Below are 24,730 nucleotides of genomic sequence, written 5' to 3'. Positions count from 1 at the left end.
AACATCTTTTTGTGGGTTCTTTCATGTCCAAAGCAGTTTGACTGTAATTCTTTCGGAAAGACTATTTGGCCGGATATAAAGTAAATTGAATCTCACTTTGAAGGTCTTGATGATATAGCTCCTGTTTTCTAGTAATATATTGCTATTGAGGAATCTGGGACAAGTCTGAATTATTTTGCCTTTTATACATGATTTATTCAGTTATCTACAAGATTGTTTATGTTTTGAAGACTGATAATTTAAAAATGATATAACTTGGTGCTGGGAATTTTGGGTCAGTTTTCTCTGGCACACATGTTCTTTTAGCATGTATATTTGTGACTTCCTTTGTTTTAGCACAGTGTTCTTAAATTGTATTTTAAAATATTTATTCCATATAGTTGCATTTCCAATATGAATTTGTTTGATCTCTGTTGCCTGGTGTATCTGTCATTTTCTTTCTAATCCTTTTTAATGCTTAAATTTTTAAATTTGCTCTTCCCATTACTAACTTCTGTATCCTTTATTTTGTTTTATTGCACAATAAAATAAAGTAGTGTACTTCTTTCTAATTTGCCTTTAAATATCTGATTTTATTTTTTTTTCAACTTTTCTCCACTCTTTAAAAAATAAGTCTTATAGTCTTGCCATCCTTTCTTGCTTTGTGATCTTCTGAACGAGACAGCTGCTTCATTATGTTTTTAAAACTTGTGGCAAATATTTTGACCACTATTTTCATCTGCATCTGCTTCAGGGCAACATATTTCTGGTGTTTTTGTTGAAACTTTACATTTTCCTGTTATTTACCTTATTTTATTATAAAGTAATTTTGTTTAGATGTGAGTTTCTATCATGTTGAACAGGTTGAATTTTCTTGGGCCAGCTTTTTACACAAGGTTCCTTTTAGGAGAACACATAGGTTGCCAGGAAGTCTCACAGCCTGCCAGCTGGTTTACATTACACTTTGTTGGGCAGAAGGCTTCCTGCAAGTGTGACTGTGTGTCTTATCCTGTATGTAGCATTGCATTTTTTTTTTTTAAAAGAAAGCAGGATTTATTGAGAGGACAGAAAAGCTCCCACAGCAGGAGGGGACCTGAGGGGGTTGCCCAGCATTGTACTCTTGTGCTTCTCTGTATCAAACCAGTTCTGGGGTACCTCTGCTGCCATCTTTCTTGCTTCGGCTTCTCACCTGTTTTTGCAAAAAATATAGCTTTGTGATTCAGAATATGTCTTTCACCTTTAGGTTATCTGGTTTTACTGCCTCATATCTATTACCATTTGGGTCTCCTTTCTCTGATATACTTCCACCTAAATGACATTTGCCTGATGTTGCCTACTTTGGGTAGTGTTTTCATAATGTTATGGAGTCTGTGAATTTTATCTGGTTCTTATTTTCAATGTAAGTCAAATTTGTGGAATTTGGTTGTTGTGGCTTTTGAATAAATCCTAGAAGCAAAAGGGGGAAGTGTTGACTGATGTAGGCTGTTCATATGAGATATCCTATTTTACTGCTTAAAAATAGGATCCCACCTCCTTTGCTCTGAAAATCCTACCTAAATTTTTAGGGCATTGACAAAGTAACCAGAACATGGTCTGTGTACTGGGAGGAGTGAAGATGAGAATAGAATGTAGAATGGGATGGTGTCTGATATCTGTTAAGTTACAGTGTATAGCATTAAGGTATGTTTTAATATTTTCAGAATGCTTAGCCCAGGAAAATAAGGGATAAATCAGGGATTGCAGTGAAGGGCTAGAACTGAACGGATACCAGGACTCAATAAAAGAAGACCAGTTACTCTTGGACCACAGCTTAGCCATGCCCTTTGTTGCTTACTGTGTCCTTCTATAAAACTTTAACTGTTAGCCGGGCTCGTTGGCTCAGCCTGTAATCCTGCGCTTTGGGAGGCCGAGGTTAGTGAATTACCTGATCCCGGGGGTTCAAAACCCACCTGGGCAACTTGGCGAGACCTCATGGCTACAATAAATCAGAAAAATTAGCCGGGCGTGGTAGCGCGCGCCTGTAGTTCCAGCTACTCGGAAGGCTGAGGTGGAAGGATCGCCGGAGCCCGGCAGGTCGAGGCTGCAGTGGCCGGGAGCGGCCTCTGCACTCCAGTCTGGGCGACAGAGTGAGACTCCAACTCAAAAAAAAAAGAAAGAAAGAAAGAAAGAAAAACCTTAACTCATGTGAATGTGATTTTTCTGGTGTTTTTGTTGGAACTTTACATATTCCTGTTATTTATCTTATTTTATTATAAATTAATTTTGTTTAGATGTGAGTTTCTAGCATGTTGAACAGGCTGAGGTGGAAGGGTCGCCAGAGCACAGCAGGTCGAGGCTGCGGTGGCCGGGAACGTGCAACTGCCCTCCAGTTTGGGTGACAGAGTGAGACTCCAACTCAAAAAAACAAAAAACAAAAAACTTAACTCATATTTGTGGTGTTTTTGTTGGAACTTTACATTTTCCTGTTGTTTACCTTATTTTATTATAAAGTAATTTATTATTTCTTAGTTGATTATTTGCCTTTGGATATTTTCCATAAGATACTTTGCTTTCTTCTCAGTTACTAAATCCTCCACCCTAATTCACTACATGGTGTTGTCCATTCTTGTTTGTCAGTCGTTTCTTATTCAGCTCTTTTATAGGGATATGAAATATTGTTTAAAAAGTACTATAAATAAGATTTATATGTTTATTTTTTTAAAAATCTGAGGTATCTTTTCTATTAAAAAAAGAAAACAGAAGCACAGCAAGTCATTGATCATCTATTTTTTTATGGGTATTTTAGGGGAACCTTGATGCTCGTAATATGTACTGAATTAAACATTTCTGGAGAATATTAGCCTTGCAGCACACTCTACCATAGATTATTTTGTAGATTTCAAAAAAGAATCAAGTGACAAATATGGATTATAATAACTACTATTGAAAGTATCTGGGATATAAGATTATTTCTAATTAGGAAGACTATTCTATATTATATAATTTTTGTGCATTATAATTTTCCCCTGTTGGTGTTTGAACTCTTCCCTATGGGGAGGCTGCAGATATGGGGAAAATTTGTCATATCAAAATGATGCCACTTATATGCTTTGTTAGTAGAAAGGCATAAATTTTAAGTAATTTTTTTGGAAAGTGCTGGTGGATTTACTCGGCCATTCTTTTTTAAAAAATTTTTAAAATTTTAAGTTAAGGAAGACCCCATAGTGAGGTCAGAGGAAGGACTTTGGTGTGTCCTGTCTTGCAGCTTCTTACTCTTAACCATTCTTTTCTCTATTATCTTTAAAGTAAAAGATACAATTTTTTTAGAACAAACTTAGCCTTATAAAAATCCTTGTAAGCCGGACTCTGTGGCTCAGCCTGTAATACTGCACTTTGGGAGGCTGAGGTGAGTGGATTGCCTGAGCCCATGGTTCGAGACTTGCCTGGGCAACTTGGCAAGCCCTTATCTGTACAATAAATCAAAAAATTAGCCGGGCGTGGTAGCGTAGGCCTGTAATTCCAGCTGCTTGAAAGGCTGAGGCGGAAGAATCACCGGAGCCCAGCAGGTTGAGGCTGCGGTGGCTGGGAGTATGCCACTGCACTCCAGTCTGGGTGACAGAGTGAGACTCGAACTCAACAACAACAAAAAAAGTCCTTGTAAATAGTCTGACTTTCCTAAGTTTGAGCTCTTAAATACTATCAGTATCTCATGAAGAATCTAGAAACATACAGAAGAAAACCTTTCTTATCTACCTTTTTTTGTTGTAGTTTCAACTGTAATTTATTCTGAGTGGAAGACTACAGAATATCATATTATATTAGACAACTAATATATTTAGCCTAATTTTGCTATGGGTGCAACCTTAAGTCTGCAACAGAAGTTAGTTATGTCACTTTTTTTGTGGGTTCATTTTATTCAGATTTTCTTCTTTCCCTCTTTGGATCTATTTTAGATTTTCTTTTTTTGGTGTTTTTTTCCCTTTGTAAATTTTAATATTAACAAGTGAATCAAAATGAGCATAAGGAAGTGTTATACATCTGTCTTGGATCAAACACCTAGCTTCCCATGTAATACAGAATGTTTGACCAGTGAGCTAACATTTCACATGTAGCAGGAAAAGTGGATGTTGTTATCTTAGAAACGAAATACAGTTGTGTTTAGATTTTCAGATATTCTTATGTTGTTACTAAATCACACAGTTAGGAAGTACTTAAGTTATAAAAGAAATACCTGGGGAATGTGATTTTTCCCAACCTCAGTTCATCGTCTACACCCCTTTTTAAACCTCTACGCAAGCCAAAACACAGGATTGAGCAGGTTAGCTGTGTTCAAAGTCCAGTTCTAACCAGGTTTCATGAAATTTTGTATATCACTTGATAATGAAATATATATATCAAGGCATATAAACTACATTTCCTTTCAGTATATCTTGACACAGATATGAAATGAATGATTTTTGTTTAAGAAACAAATTTTTGTTAAATATTAACATCTAAAAAATGAATTACAAGGGAAAAACTATTAGATCTCTAACCAAGTCCTGGTTTTAGGGTTTTTCATTTCATTTTGAATTTTTTAGGTTTATTAAGACAGTAGGTGCTTATATTTTGAATTTTTAAGAACATGTAGATGCACCACAAATTTTTGGTGACTATTTTTCCTCGTATTTTACCAAGCATAGTTTTACATAGTCTGGCCTTAGGTGTAAACACAGAATCACTTTTTGGTATGTATTTTTTTAAAAAATAGTGAAGACTTCTATTTTTTTTTTCTTTTTCAGTATTGTTGTCCAGACATGATAAATAACTTTTTGGGACTGCCTAAAACAGAATTTTCAAGCACAGCAAATAAAAATATGACTATTGATTCAGAGAAAGGAAAATTGATCATGTTAGTTAATGACTTTTATTATGGAAAACATGAAGGAGATGTCCAAGAAGAACAGAAGACTCACACAACATTTAAATGCTTCAGTTGCTTAAAAATTCTAAAAAATAATATTAGGTATGTAAATATTTATTTTTATTTCTATTTCAAAATCATAATGCTACAGATATAAATGCTGTGTCTTTATCTTACATTTTTCTGTGCCATTCTAGATAAGTGATTTTAACACTTTCTAATAAGAATAATGGCAGACTCTCTTGTTCAAAAGCTTTTGTCCTTTCTTGTATTTTGAGTTTAATTCTTGGTTTCACTTAGTTGTATCTCATCTAGAAATTTTTATGGAATATTTTTCATTTTCTAGCTACCATTTTCTAGCTGCCTTTAAATTTTATTTTTCTTCATATCACACAATCCATTGCTTTGTTTGTCTCTGTGATCTCTTCCATACTAATCTATTTAATGTTTAAATCTTTTACTCATGTTTATAATTTTAAAAATATTTATTTTGTAAGAAAAGTGGTCTGTTTTAGAACTGAACCAGTTCCAGGAGACATGTTTGCTTTGATTTTAAAATTTAACACTTTAAAAAATTAGGTGTTTAATTCCCAGTGGAATTGTGAAGATTTCATATATGAATGCTTTAAAATTTTAGGAACTTAACACTTTGTAGCTTTTGCGTTGCATAAGTTTACGTTAGTAATGACAAACTGAATCATATTTTTTATTGATTATATTTTCTGATATTTATATAACCACCACTTTATTATAAAAATTTTCAGGCCGGGCTCAGTTGCTCAAGCCTGTAATCTCAGCACTTTGGGAGGCCAGGGTGAGCAGACTGCATGAGCCCACAGGTTCGAGAACAGCTTGGGCAACTTGGAGAGACTTCCTCTCTACAATAAATCAAATAATTAGCCAGATGTGGTAGTGAGTGCCTGTAGTTCTGGCTACTTGGAAGGCTGAGGTGGAAGGATTACCTGAACCCAGCCGGTCGTTGCTGGGGCGGCCATGAGTGTGCTGCTGCGCTCCAGCTTGGGTGAGGAGTGAGACTCCAACTCAAAAAAAATTTTTTTGTTTTCAAATATTCAGCAGTGTTTTGAAAATTTTGCATGGGACACATAAACACATTGATTCTACCATTAAACATTTTACTTCCTTGCTTTATCATATATCTCTTCATCCTTCCTTCAAACTATATGATTTTTTTGATGCATTTCAGTGTAAGTTACAGTGTATATGTGCATGTTTATACAAACATGTATGTTTGCCTTTTTATGTTTATTCTTGGTAACTATCATCTGTAACTAGCATTTTAAAGCACCTGTAGTTACTTCTGAGCCCAGCATTTATTTATTTTCCTGAGTTCTTGAGTTCAAAAAGAAGCATATAGAATAACCCTGAAATACACTATGATGTATCCCTTTAACAATTATTAGTGGTTTACTTATGGTAGTGCTTTATAGTTTTCAAAGTTCTTTCACATATCTTATTTTCTATGAGTTTTCTTGTTTCTTTCTTTTTATCAAGCTTTAAGAGCCTTCAATAGTTAATGGTCCTAGTATTTAAACCTACTAGTAGTGTAGTAGTAGGAAGTTGTACTTTGAGTTATAATATTGAAACAGTGCGGCAATAGAACTTTACTACCTATTTCCATATTTTTATCATTTTAATATGTTGGTAAATATGGTAAAATAGTTCTCTGTTATACTTAAGTATGGTATTACATTATTCAGTCATTCTTTTTTGCTTTTCCTTTAAGATTAGCCCACTTAATATCAAATATGAAAATGAAAAATATCTTTTTTTGTTACTGTTTCTGAAGACAGTTACATATGTCTAGATTATCAGACTATTTGGAAATTTTGAACAAATTGTATTTGATAATGTCCAGGAAATGAGCATTTAAAAAATATTTAGTAAATACAACCTTAATGGTAAGCACCTCATGACCAAAGAAGTTTGATGTATTATATAATATTTACTGTAACAGTAAAAACCAGGAAGGCCACTTGATATTTTTAGAGAATGGTAAGAAATTGATGACTCAACATTTCTACTCTCTGTCCTGTCAACATATTGTAGTATATGATATTTTTTTTCCCTACTTTAAGTGTCACTAAAAATAGTTAGATTTATTTTGGTCTATGAACATCCTTGCAAAAATTGCTTTTTCCTTGCTTTTTTTGTTTATCTTATTTCCATCAATTGGTTTGAGAAGTATGAGCTTCTGATGGGGGCTTATATAATAGAGGAAAAGCTAACTAGTTAAGGGATTATTTTATATTGATAGTCTTTAAGTACTGAAAGTTTAATGGCTCATTACTCTATATGTAAATATTTAACCAAGACTAGGATTTTCTATAGGTGTGTGTAGAGCTGACGTTAAAACCGAAGGATTAAAAATATTTCAAAGAGCCGGGCTCGGTGGCTCAGCCTGTAATCCCGCGCCTTTGGGAGGCTGAGGTGAGTGGATTGCCTGAGCCCGCGGGTTCGAGACCCGCCTGGGCAGCGAGACCTCATCTCTACAATAAATCAAAATCAGCCGGGCGTGGTAGCGCGTGCCTGTAATTCTGGCTACTCAGAAGGCTGAGGCAGAAGAATCACCGGAGCCCAGGGAGTGGCCACTGCACTCCAGTCTGGGCGACCGAGTGGGACTCCAACTCAAAAAAAAAAAAAAATTAAAAAAAATAAAATAAAATAAATAAAATAAAAATATTTCAAGGTATACCAGAACTCCCTCTGAAGAGAAGTACCCTTGTAAATGTGTGAGACATACATTTTAACTTTCATGATGATTGTTATCCAAATTGATGACATTATCACCTAGTTTCAAGATTATTTCTTTTAGGGACTCAAAGTGAATAATTGTTAATAGTTGACCTAGTCTAAAAATTGTTGTTTTGATGGAATAACTTTACTCTCAAACTCAGCAAAAAGCTTCAGTAAGCTCTTTTAAATAGGTATTCCTATTTATATTGCATTTTCTACCATCAAAGGTCATAGTTCCTGCTCATAAGAAGCCTTTTAGGGAAGCTGAAATCGCAGAATGTAAAACTGAAAAATGGACCTTGCCTACAAAGGGCACAGTCTGCAAGTTAAAATGAATAGTCTATGCTAACAGTAAACCAGTATCATTAAATAAAACAAAAGGTTCTTGTAATTGTAGGCATTAAAATTGCTATTACATGCATTTAGAAACCAAGACACAAGTAAAAAATACCAGTAATTTGTCTTTTAAGCAACTAGAATCTGTTGTATATCTTCAAGGCCTTTAAAGATTTCTCTCATGACTCTGTAGCTGCTTTGGTGGTGGGATATCTTCCTTTCAGTATTTTATTCTAAAATGTTAATAGTATTTCAGATATGGAAAAAAAGCCTGCCGTTTTATCTAAAAAAAAAAAAAACTAAACATGAAGTAACAACTAAGAGTTATATCAAATTAGTGATATTTCAGATTAATTACATTAATGAATTATTTTAAAACAAAGATAAAGAGATGCTTATTTAGCAACTTTAAGAAAGTGATTATTTAAAGTACATACTTTCCTTTAAGACCTTGAGATTTTATTTTGAGTAATACATCTATATTTTTAAGATTTAGGTTCAGATATGTTTTTGTGAGATTTCCTAATTTTTTAAATTTGAATTTTGTACCTGGTGACAATCATTTATAGGTTTATGAACCACATGAAACACCATTTGGAACTTGAGAAGCAGAGCAGTGAGAGCTGGGAAAACCACACCACCTGTCAGCACTGCTACCGTCAGTTTCCCACACCATTTCAGCTGCAGTGTCACATTGAAAGTACACATACTCCCCATGAATTTTCTAGTAAGTTACAATTGTACTTAAATATTGAATATTACTAATATTGATTCTGTAAACTGTGAGAAAATCTTAAGAAGTCAGTTAGAAAACTAAGAATAAGAAATAGACTTTGGAATTTGAAGACAAAATTGAAAAAGTTAAGTTTTAACTTTTATAAACATTTAAATAAGATTAGTTATAAGATTAAAATTCCTCTTGCAAATAGTTCATGATGGTAACTGCCTTGGCATAAACTGTGCATTAGATGTGGGGAATTAAATTAGGAACTTTGGATCATGGTTTTCAAATATGAAATCAGTGCCTTTCATTTAAATTTCAATAAGGGAAGGAACTAGAGTTACAGTTAAAAATCACAGATTCTGGGACGAGATAGGCTGGATTCAGATCTCATATCTGCCTCTTAATATAGCCATATGATTTTGCCACGTTCCTTAATACTTGAATAATGAGGATAATAGAATTGCCTTCCTTATAGTATTGGTAGAGGAATTAAGTGAGTTAATGTAGGTTAAATGCTTAGACCTACTCTTGGCACAGAGTTAACAATCTCTTTAACTGTTCACCACCACCACTACTACTATTATTGTTGTTGGTATATAGAAGAATAAAATGGATGCTTTGTATTTATATCTTAAAATATTGTAATACCTTTTTTCTCTCACTTTTAGCCATTTGTAAAATCTGTGAATTATCATTTGAAACAGAACATGTTCTTTTACAACATATGAAGGACAATCATAAACCTGGTGAGATGCCATATATCTGCCAGGTACACACTAGTTTTATTGTTTTCTTAAATGTTTGGTTTGTTTGTTGTTTTGGTGATAAGATTTAAGCCTATTAGACCAAGGGTCAGAACATTTTTTTCCGTAAATGGTCAGATAGTAAATATTTCAGAATTTGAGGGTTATAGGGTCTCTGTTGCAACTAAATGACCCTGCCGTTGTGCACAAAGGCAGCTGCAGACAGTAAGTGATTGAACAGGTGTGTTTGTGCTCCAATAAAGTTTTATTTATGGTTGCTGAAATTTGAACGGACTATATTAGCCCTTTATTTTTTAGCCATTTAGATAAATCTGTTACTAAAATTTAAGTCCTTCTTATAAATAATTTACTTGTGGAAAGTCTCTTGGCATAACTTATGCATTACATGAGGGGTAGTCAGCAAGTTGGATTTGGTCCATAGGCTCTTGCTTGCCCACTTCCATACGGGACAAAGAGCCCTGTTGGAGAAAGACAAACATATGGACTTATTATACTATATGGGGAGGATGTAAGCAGACAAGGGAAATAGAAAATGCTGTTACAAAATCCCTTACAAATGCTTTGAGGTTAAGTATTTTTCAGAATTTGAAGGACTAGGAAAGCATACAAAAGATAGATTGCCATTGCCATAAACCTGCAGGCCATTTACAGTCTAAAGGGGAATGCTGTTTTATGTAGCAGAAAAAAGCATTTTGTAGGCCAGGGGGTGCCAGAGCTTGAAAATTCAAGACAAGACAGCAGGTTATAGATAAAACGATCTGATAAAGATAATCTAGTTATGATTTGGGAAGCATCCTTAACTTTGAGAGATAACTTTTTTGTCTCAAAGATTATCTTTTGGAATTTGCATTAGTGGAATTCTTGTTTGTATAGGTATTAGAGCTAGATTAGTAGTACATGATGTTCTCCTAATAAATGATCCATCATTGTTACTTTTTAATTGCATTATCAGTTATAAATTTTCATGTTAAACTAAGCTGTTTTCCTATTTCTAGGTTTGCAATTACAGATCTTCATCATTTTCTGATGTAGAAACTCATTTTAGAACATCTCATGAAAATACTAAGAACTTGTTATGTCCATTTTGCCTCAAAGTTATTAAAATTGCAACACCCTATATGCATCATTATATGAAGCATCAGGTGAGATTTACCATTTCTTATTTGTTCATGTTGACTTATTGAAAAGACTGATTATGACTTAGAGCATTGATTAGATTTGTTCTACAAGGAAAGCAAAGTTGTTTCAAATAACACAATTAATTTATACTTTATGTTGAATCATTTGTGAAACTTCCCCTTTTTCTTTCTGGTGATGGTTTGACTCATAAATAATGAAAATTCTGAAAGAGAGCTAGAAATAGGAAGTATAGGTTTGAGAGAAAAAAGAGAAGGTGAATGGAATATCTAAAAGATTGGATATTTCAGGGCCTAAGAGATATTTCAGATCTAATAATCTATGGAAATTACTTTGAAGAGAATTATCAGGACAAGGGAGAAAAATGAATTTGAACTGAAAAAGAAACGATCAGGGACTTATAATCTTGTTTTCCTTTTCTTTTCAAACTTTATTTCTACTTTCTAATTCTCTAGTTATTATGAGAAGACATGTTATCATTGACCCAAAATGGTTTTTTATAGCCATGTGATGATGGAGACAGTAATAACACTTAATGGTTGATAAATGAAATCTGCCAGAAAACTATATTTGTTTCATAACTTGTTTCCTTAAAGACTTCTACCAGTTCTGCTATATAATTTTTGGGACCCAGTATTAGTACTTGTATCCTTCCCTTTAATTCTGATGTAATGCCTATTGGTACTTTTCCTGAAGCAATTAAAAAACATTTTGTAGGGCAGAGGGTGTCAGAGCTTGACTATTCAAGTCAAGACAGGAGGTTATAGAAAAAACGATCGGATAAGGATAATCTAGTTATGTTTTAGAAAGCATCCTTTAACTTTGAAGGATGACTTTTATGTCTCAAAGATTATCTTTTGGAATTTGCATTAGTGGGACTCTTGTTTATATAGACATCAGAGCTAGATTAGTAGTACATGATGTTCTCCTAACAAATGATCCATCATTATTACTTTTTAATTGCATATCATCCTTCATTTGGGATAAAAATTGTGACACAACAGTAATCCTGTTCTTGAGTGCTTGAAAGAACAATACCTTTGCCAAAATCAGATTTTGCTAACTCACTAAAAAGCTCATTACATTCTCTTATTATAGATCAGATTGGCACACCAATTCATTCAGCATTGATGCTCACTTTATTGTCAGTTTCAGTCATAAGTCATAGTAGATTAATACATTCACCACATAATAACATGAAGTTGACTTGCAGTTTTTAGCTGAGGAAGATCATAAAAGAATTTCCAAATAACTTGAAATCACCTGTGTTATAATTGAGATGCTACTCCTCCTTGAGAAGTTCTGGCAAGATCTTCTATTCTAGGGTTTCTCCAACAGTGTTCCATCAGGTTATTAATAGGTGTGTTTCCCAAAATTGTCACAGGTAAATAAATTTGGCAAATTTGTTTTTTAAAACAGGATTTCTAGCTGGGCGAGGTGCTCACGTGTATAATTCTAGCACTTTGTGGGGTGGAGGCAAGAGGATTATCTGAGCTCAGGGGTTCGAGACCAACCTGAGCAACATGGCAAGACCTCGTCTCTACAATAAATCATAAAATTAGCCGGGTGTGGTGGCGCATACCTGTAATTCCAGGTATTTGGAAGGCTGAGGTAGAAGGATTGCCTGAACTCAGCAGGTCAGGGCTGTGGTGGCCATGAGCATGCCACTGCATTCCAGCCTGGGCGACAGAGTGACACTCTGACTCATAAAAAACCCAAACAAACAGAACTTCTCTCAGCTTTTAATGTGCTAATGGATATTGTAAATCTCCAAGCAGAGGATATAGTATAGTATCAGTACCCAAATTTATTTGACTGTTGAACACTTTATTTGTACAATACCTATTAACATTTCTTGGTGAAGAGAGTTTGGGAAACACTATTCTCAGTACTTTACATTTTGTCTTTGGACTTTAATTTTGAAAAGGAGAATGAACTATAAAACAGTAGGTGTTATTTCATTATCTTTCCCAAATGCTTTACTAAGTTATAGAGTGAAATGCAGATGTGAGAAGAATGATAAATGTGATAGAGGTTTGTGGGCCCACTGTGAGAGCTATGTGATTTATAATCAAGTCTTTCTACCCTGCATCATATATTTTAACTTGCCATGGGGGCTCAGTTTTTATTTTTGTTTGGAGTACCGTGGAGGTAGATAGTCAGCAGTAGAGAGGGGACAGTCTATTAGTAAGGACTAGCAAGCATCCTCTAAGGTATTTATAAATTGTATAATTATTTACAAGAGATTGGAAAACCATAGCTGAGTGGCATTATAAGCTTTTAATTGAGGTGACATTATTAGTGCAGCATTAGACAATAAGAATTGTTGACTCTATGCCTCATTTTATTGTCTTTGAAGACCTTGGTTGAAACTTTTTTTTTTTAAGGTTATATTATCGTTTCTTGGATGCTTTTAGAACTAACAACTCAGATTGTATGACTTTTAAGAAATAATGAAAGCAATTTTAGATATGTTAAATATGCTCATTAGAGCTTTAATAAAACAAGCAGTTAACATATATAATCACCTACCTTATGGCACCAACTGGTGCTTTACATACATTATCTTGTTTAAGCCTCAACTATCATACATATTTTAGTGTTTTTATTTTAAAGATGAGGAAACAGAATTTAGAGAAAGTAACTTGCCTAATGTCACATTGTCTAATAAAGAGCAGAGTCAAAATTTGACTTCAGAGCCCAAGCTTTTACTGCTCTATTATGAAGCTGGATTTCATATTGGCATTAGGTCTAAAGGTAGAAATTACATATAGTAAGAATTACCTTTAAATCCCTCAAACCTCACAAATAATATAGTATACCTATAAAAAAAATTTTATACAGGTTGTTATTTCTGTATACTTGGAATAGATCACTGTTTTTTTGGCTGAATATAATATTATGAAAATATGTACTCTTCTGCTTGAGCCCGTGGGTTCGAGACCCACCTGGGCAACTTGACGAGACCTCATCTCTACAGTAAATCAAAAAATTAGCGGGGCGTGGTAGTGCGCACCTGAAGTTCCAGCTACTTGGAAGGCTGAGGCGGAAGGATCGCCGGAGCCCAGCAGGTCGAGGCTGCGGAGGCCGAGAGCGGCCACTGCACTCCAGTCTGGGCGACAGAGTGAGACACTGACTCAAAAAAAAAAAAAAAATTGAGCCGGGCTCGGTGGCTCAGCCTGTAATCCCGCGCCTTTGGGAGGCTGAGGTGAGTGGATTGCCTGAGCCCGCGGGTTCGAGACCTGCCTGGGCAGGTGAGACCTCATCTCTACAATAAATAAAAAAAAAAAATTAGCCGGGCGTGGTAGCGTGCGCCTGTAATTCCGGCCACTCGGAAGGCTGAGGCGGAAGGATCGCTGGATCCCAGCAGGTCGAGGCTGCCGTGGCCGGGAGCGGCCACTGCACTCCAGTCTGGGCGACAGACAGAGTGAGACTCCAACTCAAAAAAAAAAAAATGTACTCTTCATCACCCTTAGTGCACTGAAATACATTCATACATAACAGAGATGTGTAAGACTTGAGTTGAGCTGAGGGAATAGTAGATTAATACATTCACCACATAATAACATAATAAATAATAGATTAATGTATTCTGTCCTAGTACTCTGGACAAATATTCATTGAATGGAATGGTATTTTGAACTAGTTAAATTGTACCCACTGCTTATATGCATTTTCTCTGTTAGTCTCTTGCTTTCTTTCTCACTATTCATTTATTTAAGAAATATTTATTGAACGCCCTACTATGTTCAGGGGCTGTTTTAGATATTGTATAACAGTGAACAAAACAAAGTTTGTGCCATCTGGAATTTACATTATAGTAGAAAAAGACAATAAATTTGTGTGTGTTTGAAAGTATATGCTGGTGATAAGTACTGTGGAAGGAAAATGTGGGCGATAAGGAACACCCAGGATTGGAAGGTGGTAGAAGTGGAGGAGTGGTTGCTATTTTGTATACAGGGTGGTCACAAGGGCCTTTCTGAAGAATATAAAGGAGTAAGCCATGTGCATTATCTGGGAGAGGTCATTAGGTAGTGAATGAGTGTGTATTTGGGATGCCCACAAAACAGCAAGGAGGCCAGTGTGCCTGGAGCAGAGTAAATTAACAGGAGGAAGAATAGTAGGAGATGAGGTTATAGCAATAGAATCCAGGTCAATTCATATGGAACCTTGTATACCACAGCCAGGACTTCGGAAAACCACTGAAAGATTTTGAGCATGTGAAAGATCTACTGTGTTTTTAAGATTATGGCAGTTTTGGGAAGAATAGACCATAAGGAGGAAAGGACATGAGAAGGAGAAGATGGAAGATTATTACAGTAGTCCTGTGGTGGCTTGGCTCAGTATGGTAGCAATAATGAGAAGTAGAAAGAATATGAATGTTTTTGAAGGTAGAGCTGACATGTTTTATTAGTGTGCTGGATGTGGGATATAAGAGAGAGGCTGAGTTTTTTGTCCTGAGCAGCTGCAAGAATGGTTTTCAAATACTGAGATATGGGGAAGACTAAGGAAAGAACAGACTTTTTTGGAGGAGGTAGATAGGGAGATAAGGAGGAAATCGCAAGATAAATTTTGTTCATATTGATTTGAGAAGCATATTAGACATCAAGTAGTAATGTCAAGTAGACAGTTGGATGGATAGTATTTAAAACCATGAAACTGAAAGATGTAATCTAGGGAGTGATTTTTAGATAGAGAAAAGATTTCTGGGAACTGAACTCTGGTGAACTTTCTTCCTGTCCTGTTATATTTATATATTGCTTTGAACTCTGTAAAGAAGTTTTTAAAATGAGATGCTTGCTGTGTGCCAGTAACTGTGCTGGGTACTTCCCTATATGTTACCTCATTTGAATTTTATAGATAATTTGTTGTATTTAAGTGGAAATAGTGATGTTTCCTGCAGAGATACAGCTTTAGAGAAAACATTCCTTTGCAGTTATATATGGTTTTAAATTGATATAGGTATATATACATATTATATAAAATATATTTTTATATTAATGAGGTGAAGGTTACAGCTGATATCATATAGAAGAGAAAATACTGGATCAGGAATCTGGCAATGGCAATGTCACTAACTAGCTATGGGGGAAGTGGCTTAGATTTTTCTTGGGTTCTATTTCCCATCTGTAGAAAAGTAACAGGATTGAGGTTGAGGAGAGACTCAATCAAGGGATTCTCATCCAGTAAGATCAGTTATTCTGTTTTATGCTGCTGTATCTTCACTGTCCAGTGTAGTAGCCACTAGTCACATGTGGCTGTTTAGATTTAAATGAATTAAAAATTAAATAAAATTAAACATTTAGTTCTTCAGTCACACTACCCGTATTTCAGGTGCTCAGTAACTACAGGTGGCTGTGTTGGACAGTACTGCTTAAGAACATTTCATTATTGCAGAAAGTTTTATTGGGCAGCACTGGTTTATACAACCATTTCTACAACATAACCTTATTTGAAATGTCTGGTTTGATTTAATAGGTTCTAGAGAGTTTAATTTATTTTACCAACTTGTCAAACAACTAGAAATAGCAAAAATGAAAAATAATCTACTTTTTCTAGGATAAAGCATAGTATATCTCATTTTCATAGTATCATGTGTTTAAATACTTTAGGCTAATTATGAAAAGAGCTTTCATATCACAATTAGTAGAATTTTCATGAGAGGACCCATTGATAGAACTTTCATGTTCAGTTTTTATATTATCACAGATACTTTTGAAGTTCAAAACTAATATAAGCAATGATTTTAAAAATGAAATGAGATTGTGGTGTTATGATCGGAGATAATAAGCTGTTAGTTTTAACATTATTTAGGTATCATTAAATTTAAGTTAGAGCAGTTTCAGAACACAGTATTTATGGTTGTATAAATTATTTCCCCCCCTTTTTTCTAAACAGAAAAAGGGAGTACATCGTTGTACAAAATGCAGACTACAGTTTTTGACATGCAAGGAGAAAATGGATCACAAGACTCAGCATCATCGAACATTTATAAAACCCAAACAACTAGAAGGATTGCCTCCTGGAACAAAAGTGAGTTAAAATATGTTGTATTTTTTAACACTTTGTATGATAATAGAAATATGATATTTTTAAAAATGACTTTATTATTATGCTTAGAAAAAATCCTAATCATTGTTTTGGATTCAGTGAAGCTTGTTATGTTAGAGTGGTATTCCTTTTTAAGAAGTGTGACTTGATTATACTTGGATCAATGGGTTTCGATATTATATAGGCAATTCTTGAGCTATTCCAGTTGGCAGTATGTATGTTGATTTTTGGCTACTAAATTATAAGATGCTTGAGATCAGGAATCATGTTTTATTTATGTTTGTGTCCCCAGCATCTAGTGTAGCTCCTTGAATGCCGTAGGTTCTCAGATGTTTGTTGAAGTTGTTATTACTGAGACTACTCTCAGAGAAGCAAGTTCTGCTGCTGGATAGCATTGTGTTTTAAGTGAGCAAACACATATCTGACTGCATACTGATGACTGTAATTTCCTTTTCCCTTTTTGCCTTATATACATCTGTTTTCTCTGACTTCTTTATATACAGTTAGCTCTTGAATATTTGCTCCAGTGGAGGGAAACAGAGGCATGGATAATCCAAAGTGAAATAATCCCCCAAACACTTATTTTTGGCTTTGGGTACTTACCTTTGAATGTGGGTATGTCTGTTATTTGAATTAACTAAAACAATATAAAGCCATGCTCTGAAGACCTAGAGCAAGAGAAGCTATCCAGCATCCTTCCCTGCAATCCATTCATTTCATGCTGGGACTAGACATGCACAACACTAATGTAAGCAGTGCAGTCCTCTCTCATTTCTTCCCTTATTAATAATAATAATATTAATTATAATAATACTAAATGTTTTTTATAGCACCTTAGAATTAGACTTTCAATGAACTTTTTCATATATTATATTATTTAATTAATACAATAATTCAGTGAGGTTAGCAAGGAAGATTCTGCCTGGTATTATAGGTGTGAAGAGGCTTATAGAGGATAAGTTACTTATTCAAGGTCACATGGCTAGGAGGGTCTTTTGATTCCTGGTCCAGTGCTTTTACATGATACCCAAGCACATGTGTGTCATAGGATTTCCTTCTAGGCTGTTCTTCAAATTCATGGGAAGATTAGATTTGAATTATTAATGAGAATGTTGGTAGGCAGTTGTGTTTTCCATTGTCAACCAACAGCTGTAATTGAAAATTTTCTCATTTCGAATGCTAAATGATAAAATTTATGTTAGTTCCACTTAAGAAAATTCTAAATATTATTAAGCTCTCCATGCTGTATAATGATTTAATGTAACTTTTCCCAGAACATTTATAAGCATAAATCCTGGGCAATGAGCCCCTGGAAAGAAGCAATCACATTTATGTAGATCTATTGTTTTATAGTTGTCACAGGGTAATGTGGGCCTTTCTAGAGTTATTTTTCAGACCTTGAGATTTAAATTTTGAGCTCTATGTTTGTAAATTTTTTAAAAGTTATGTCAGAGCATTAAAATAGCTATGAGATGTGCTATTTTGATAGTCATATAATTTGCATTAACTCCTAATTATCTATTAATAACTGTGTTAACATAACTGATATCAATACAAAAATGTAATATTACAAGTGAATAAATATCAAGTTTAATATCATTTAATTGACTTGAAACATTTGGAATAAATGGAAGACTTACCTGATTATAATTTATACGTACTCTTTTCAAAATACTTGATGTTTAACTATTTTGTTACACAGTGATATTTTAATATTAATATAATGATTAATTTTTTAAAAGTATATTTTTCATTTTTGTAGGTTACTATTCGAGCTTCAGTTGGACCGCTTCAATCAGGATCTTCACCTACACCTTCCATTAGTGCCAGCGCATCTACCCTTCAGCTCTCACCTCCAAGGACTAAAACTATAGCTGCTAAAAATTCCACAAAATCTAATATAAATAAACCTAATACAACCAAATCCAATGCAAGTAAACCTAATGCAAGTAAGCCTAATGGAAGTAAATCTAAATACAAATCAAAAATCTCTAATATGCAAAAGAAGCAAAGTACATTGACTAGTAGCAATAAAAAAAGTAAAGTCAATACAGCATTGAGGAATTTAAGGTAATCTTTTATTCCTGATATACAATACTAATTTAAACTGAATATAAAAACTTTATACTTTAGTTAACAGAACATAATAAGGCTCTCACATGTTATTTTTGTTTTAAAATCTATTTTTTTATGTCTCCATAAGGTATCGTCGGGGTGTTCACAGATGCATTGAGTGTTGTTCCGAAATAAAAGATTTTACAAACCACTTTCCTACATACGTCCACTGTAGTTTTTGCAGATACAACACTAGTTGTAGTAAAGCCTATGTAAATCATATGATGAGGTAAGATGAGTAAACATGTAAATTACTAATTAAAATTATAGTTCAGTAAGTTTTTGTTTTAAAAAAGAGTTACCCTATTAGAAGCCGTTTTTCTTTTCAACGAGTTAAAAAAAAGTCTAACAATAAGGAATTTCTAGGATATTGCCTGGTCCTGTTTTCTACTCAAGAAATTACTGGACTAAAATAGTAAAAACAGTTAAATTAATGAAATAGGATAAGCTTGCTAGGGAAACAGTTTTTCTCTGGGACTTTTTTCCTTATAGGTGTTTCAAAAATGGAATTTTTCAAACATAATTTTAAATGTTTTAAATATATTTACTAAATAAATACATGTAATCTTATGACTCTTTAAAACAGTTACTTTGAGAGACTTTAGAATTTTCAATGATGTTAGGAACTTTATTGGGTTTATTTCTCTCTCTGTCTTTCTTTGTATTTCATCTGTCTGTTTATCCATCCATCTATCAGACCATCTATACTAGCATTCATTCAGTGAAAATGAGATACTATTCCAGTAATGATACCACTTTTGGAATTCTTTTTCACTGATTCATTCAACTTAGATTATTGGAGTGCTTACCATTTACACTATACAAGAGAAAGCCTTCAGAGCCCACGTTTCATTTTTTTGGATCTCATGAGTGGGGGAATACTTTATTCTTTCAGAATGGATTTTTAAAAACCAAGCAAAAGTTAATTAGATGTAAACCTCATAGCTTGCTTATTCAAAGTGAGGTTGTTCCATTTAAAAAAAAATAGAATTCATGTACAAATATAAGTGAATTTCTTGCAGATCATGTTATAACTTCTATACTACTTTCTGGTCATTATCAGCTACTGCTTTCAAGGATTTTCCTACCTTTCTTGGTTGCTTTAGCACTTCTCTCACAGTTTTTTCTCCCTGACCTCATGGTACCATGATTTCCTTAGTACATTTCACATTAGCTTTTCAGCTCTTGAACCCCCTTTTTTTTTTTTTAAACCACAGTACCATTTAAATCTAATCCTATACATGAATTATTCCTTTTGAATTCCCATTACCCCATGATGTTCAGGGTTTTTCTCCTTTAGTCTAGCAGCATCATCCAACTTTGTAGTCAACCTCACTCTCTGGGTTATCGTTTTTTAATTGCAACTTTGTTTTTGTCCTAGAATCCTTTACACCTTTAGGTATACTTACCTGGCATAAAGGCCAAGGTAAGGTTTGAAACTCTTCCCCTTTTGAACTTTCTTTCTCTGTCCTTACTTTGAGACTACCAAACAGTGCTTGATTCAATCAACTCCGACTTTATACTCAAATTTGATTGGGTCCTATCCTTTTCTCTTTCACTGACCTCTTTATTTTAACCTATAATGTGTTTAATCTTTTTTCTGTACCCTAAAGATTTTATTTGAGTTTATCAGTTGTTAACCTGGTCTACTAATTACTCAACTGGAGGTTATCCTTTTTGTTTTTCCTAAAATTAACTCTTTTCAACCTCAAATATTTTTCCTGTTACCTTCATCCAGACATTATTTCCAGAAATCAAACATGCCCTACTTCTCCAAAGTCAACCTTATCTCTCATCTCCTCCAATTCACCATAACCTCTTTCAGTTAACTTGCATCTTTATCTCTATCTGGTTCCTTCTGTTTACAAACATTTTCAGGTTTGGGGTTTTTTTTTTGCTTTGTTTTGGAGGAGAGAGGATTTGTCCTTACCATTTCCCTTATATCTTCTCCTTTTATTAGTAGCATTTGTAAAAAGTGTTTGTCACTAGTTTTATTTGATTCATTTCTTTACCCTTTAATTTGAGTATCATCCCTACCTACTAACTAATACTGCCCCTTTAAAGATGATCTGTTATGTGCTTATTGTTAGATGTATTCACTTTTTTCATTCTTCTCTATTCTTTCTTAGAGTATTTGACATTGTTGTCACTTTTTAAAATTTGTTTAATTTTCCCAGCAGCCACGTGAAGTAGATTTATGGATAGAGAATAATTGTACATATTTATGGGGGACATGTGATATTTTGATACAAGCATGCAATGTGTAATGATCAAATCTGGGCAATGGGCCAGGCGCAGTGCCTCAGCCTGTAATCCTAACACTTTGGGAGGCCAAGACAAGAGGATTACCTGAGCCCAGGGCTTCAAGATCAGCCTGAGCAACTTGGTGAGACCTCATCTCTACAATAAATCACAAAAAATAGCTGAGCGCAGTGGCATGCGCCTGTAGTTCCAGCTACTTGAAAGGCTGAGGTGGAAGGATCGCCTAAGCCTAGCAGGTCAAGGCTGCGTGCCACTGCACTCAAACCTGGGCGACAAGCCTAAGACCCTAAGTCAAAAAAAAAAAAAATCTGGGTAGTGGGGCTATTTATCACCTCCATTTACATTTCTTTGTGTTGGGAACATTCCAAATCTACTCTTCTAGTTATTTTAAAATATATAAGAAATTACTGTTAACTATAGTTGCCCTATTATACTACTGAACACTAGATGTTATACTTTTTGAAACTGTTCTCCTCAGCCTCTGTTAATCTGTTATCACCATTTTTCTTCTTTTTTGGCTACTTCTCTATTTTATTGCCTTTTCTTTATTTATTCCTGCTTGCCTGTTTCCATTGTTGGTTACTTAACCACTCTCACTTTTAACTTTCAAATTTAAATCTCCCAATTCCAACCCATAGTTTTTCTGAGATGCAACTATGACATCTAAAAAGAGCAAAAGTCAAACATTGTTATCTGTCCAGTATTCACACCCTAAAACTCTTTAAGTTCCATCTCTTTCAGGCCACCATGTGTGAGGATGTGAGAATTCCAGCATCATCTGGAAATAAGTCACTGTCTCAACTTTCTGAAGCTTTTGACGTTCTCTTTATCTACTCTGCATCATGGTTTCCTGAGACTCCATCTGCCTCCCAACTAAGTGTTCTATAACCATATCCTGTTTGCTCTATCCCAGGTCCCTGACATCCTTTCCCCTAGTGCTGGGTGGAATGCTAATCTCATATTTTTTGTCAAACACATGGCTACCCAAAGGAGGCTTTAATTCTGCCCTTGAGTTATAGAAAATCAAACACAAAATATGTGTGTTTTTTTTGAGTTGGAGTCTCACTTTGTCCCCCCAGGCTGGAATGCAGTGGCACACTCAACAGCCACTCCACCGTCAGCCTGCTGGGCTCAGGCAATCCTTCTGCCTCAGCCTTCCAAGTAACTGGAACTACAGGCGCGGGCAACCACACCTGGCTAATTTAAAAAAAATTTTTATTGTAGAGATGAGGTCTCACCATGCTGCCCAGGCTGTTCTTGAGCCCACGGCTCAGGCAATCCCCTCACCTCTGGCTCCCAAAGTGCTGGGATTGCAGGCTTGAGCCACAGCGCCGGGCCAATATGTGTTTCTTAAACCAAGGATCATTCTGCCCAAAACTCTACTATTTATCATAGGTTTCCTACTTGTCCTGTAAAACCTCCAAATTCATTCTATTTCAAAGCATTCCAGATTGGCTCCAAACTCCCTTTTTACCCTTTTCCCAGTTCTTAGTGCGTCTCAACCCCATACTCCATTGTCATCACATACAGCTCTTACTCATTATTAACCTCATAAGGAACTGAAAACTGCCATTGCTACTCTTATTAGGGTTTGGTAGGTCCTTTTTCCTTTGCTTTCCTCACTGCCTTAGGTGCCTCCTACTGAAAGATGCAATCTTCTACCCAGTGTGGATTTTTGTTATAGGATTGAAGTCTGTGTATACAGAAGCTTCATTTTTCTCTAAAGGATGAGTACCTTTAATTCCTATCCCATAACAATTCTGTGGACTGTCAATTGATCTTTTTCCCTCTGATCTTGTACTTACCCCCAATCTATTCTATGGAGATTCCCATTCCATTTTGTATAAGTGACATTGTACCCATAAATTGCTTAATCTTCCCCAAAGTATAGTTTCTGTCATGTTCATTTTTTTACAGTGACTTTTCCTGATTCTGTTCGTTCCCAGAGTACTTTGTCCTTTCCTCTCAGTTTACCCTCTTCTTTTTTTTTATTTTTCAGATTTATTTATTTATTTTTTAGATCATCTGGAAAAAATGCAAGCAAATTGCTGTATAATATTGCTGTTACTCCTCAATAATATATATAAGAAGGCTTTTCCTTGACATATAATCGAATTAAGTTAATATACATAGCTAATATCTCTTTTTTGTAGCAGAGTTAATTTCAACCAAGTTTATTTAAACAAATATTCATTATGTCTGTACTAGAATGGTACAGTTTGCTAAGAAGTATGGCAAACTGATTGTGAAGAATCTGGCAAATCTGCCTTTGAATCCAAGCCTTACTCTTTATTACCTGTGTGACTTTGAGCAAGCTACTTGACCTGACTCCCAATTTGCTTTTCTTGAAAAGAACATTATTGTGATTATTAGAGAAAATGTACTTAAAATGTTTAATAAAATGATTAGCATTTAGGAGATACTCATTTAATGATAGCTGCTATTTTCTAGGTTGCCATTATTAGTATTTGGTGTAAAGTCCTTTGACTTTAGTCTTCACAATTTAGTGGGGAGATAGATTTACCTAGCTTAATGTAATAAACAAATGACTATGAAAGCCCAGAGGAGGTAAGGATGGATTCTTTAAAGAAGAAATGAAGGAAGATTTTTCTATAAATGGCATTTCATTTAGGCTTTGAAAGATGATTTTTAAAAAATTTCCAAGCAAAAAGAAAGCTGGTATAAAAATTTGTTCATATGTAGTAGACAAGACAGAGTACTTACTGAATTTTTATAACATCTGCCTGAGTTCATTGTACATTTTATAGAGATGCCCTATTAGTCATTAAAAGAACAGATGGATTATTATGATAACATCATAAATTGGTCTTCTGCCTATAGTTTTCTCCTTTTTTTCCCCAATTCTTTTCTTCTGCTGCTGCTAGAGGAGGCACATATTGTCAGGTCATATTTTTTGGCCTAAAATTGTTTGACTTAATAACTTGTTAGGATGAAAATTTTGTGGAGAGTATAAAACCTTTTCATATCAAATTTCTAACTACTTTTTCAGTTCCTTCAATTCTTATTTTCTTGAAAATCTTTCCATGTCTTTTCAGTTATTCTTTGCTTTGCCTGGGAGTGAAGCAGTAAGAACATTCTTAACTGAAAAATTAATTGTCAACTGGGTCATCTATCTGCTGCTTTTCTCCATGCAACCACAGAACTCTGTATGCGTCACTGTTAATTTTTATCTTGTGTTAATTATTTATTAATATTCATTTAGCAAATATTTATTGGACATTTATCCTGTACCAGCCCTTGTCTGTTCTCCTCCCCTTGCTCCTGTGCCCTACCCTCCAACCATGAGCTCTTCTTTTTGTTATTGTGTCATCAACTTCTAGTATAGTATCTTAAATAGTAGGCAAGCTATCAATTTGTTGGATATTAAGGAAATCATTCCTTTTGTACTTCTAGAAAGTAGTTATACAGAATTAAGTTAAGAAAATATGATTACAGAGGATTTTTGTCATCAGTTTGAGGTATAACTTATATACAATAAAATTCACCAATTTTTAGAAAATAGCTTAGTGAGTTTTGATAATTATATGCTGTCAGGTAACTACAAGGGTAGACCTACCCGAAACCAGAATTTATTTATTAAAAATTAGGTAATTGTCGGGCTCGGTGGCTCAGCCTGTAATCCCACACCTTTGGGAGGCTGAGGTGAGTGGATTGCCTGAGCCCGTGGGTTCAAGACCCGCCTGGGCAGCGAGACCTCATCTCTAC

The 24,730-nt window shown here is 34.7% G+C and overlaps 1 protein-coding gene across 4 annotated transcripts in view; it reads left to right on the top strand.

Annotated features, from left to right (window-relative positions):
- ZNF280D (zinc finger protein 280D) overlaps nt 1-24,730 on the top strand; it is a 111,198-nt gene that overhangs the window by 50,195 nt on the left and 36,273 nt on the right. For all 4 annotated transcript variants that reach the window (XM_008073166.2, XM_021718239.1, XM_008073296.2 and 1 more), the window contains 7 exons: nt 4,740-4,963; nt 8,521-8,678; nt 9,344-9,444; nt 10,435-10,581; nt 16,475-16,609; nt 18,390-18,697; nt 18,831-18,971. In XM_008073166.2, the coding sequence (XP_008071357.1) occupies nt 4,740-4,963; nt 8,521-8,678; nt 9,344-9,444; nt 10,435-10,581; nt 16,475-16,609; nt 18,390-18,697; nt 18,831-18,971 (1,214 nt within the window). The remainder of the gene's footprint in view (nt 1-4,739; nt 4,964-8,520; nt 8,679-9,343; nt 9,445-10,434; nt 10,582-16,474; nt 16,610-18,389; nt 18,698-18,830; nt 18,972-24,730) is intronic.

This window comes from Carlito syrichta, unplaced genomic scaffold (assembly GCF_000164805.1).
Source record: "Carlito syrichta isolate Samal-C Ts95f unplaced genomic scaffold, Tarsius_syrichta-2.0.1 Scaffold35222, whole genome shotgun sequence".
Taxonomy (NCBI): domain Eukaryota; kingdom Metazoa; phylum Chordata; class Mammalia; order Primates; family Tarsiidae; genus Carlito; species Carlito syrichta.
The sequence above is the reverse complement of the archived record's forward strand: the minus strand, read 5'-3'. Positions and strand labels throughout refer to the sequence as shown.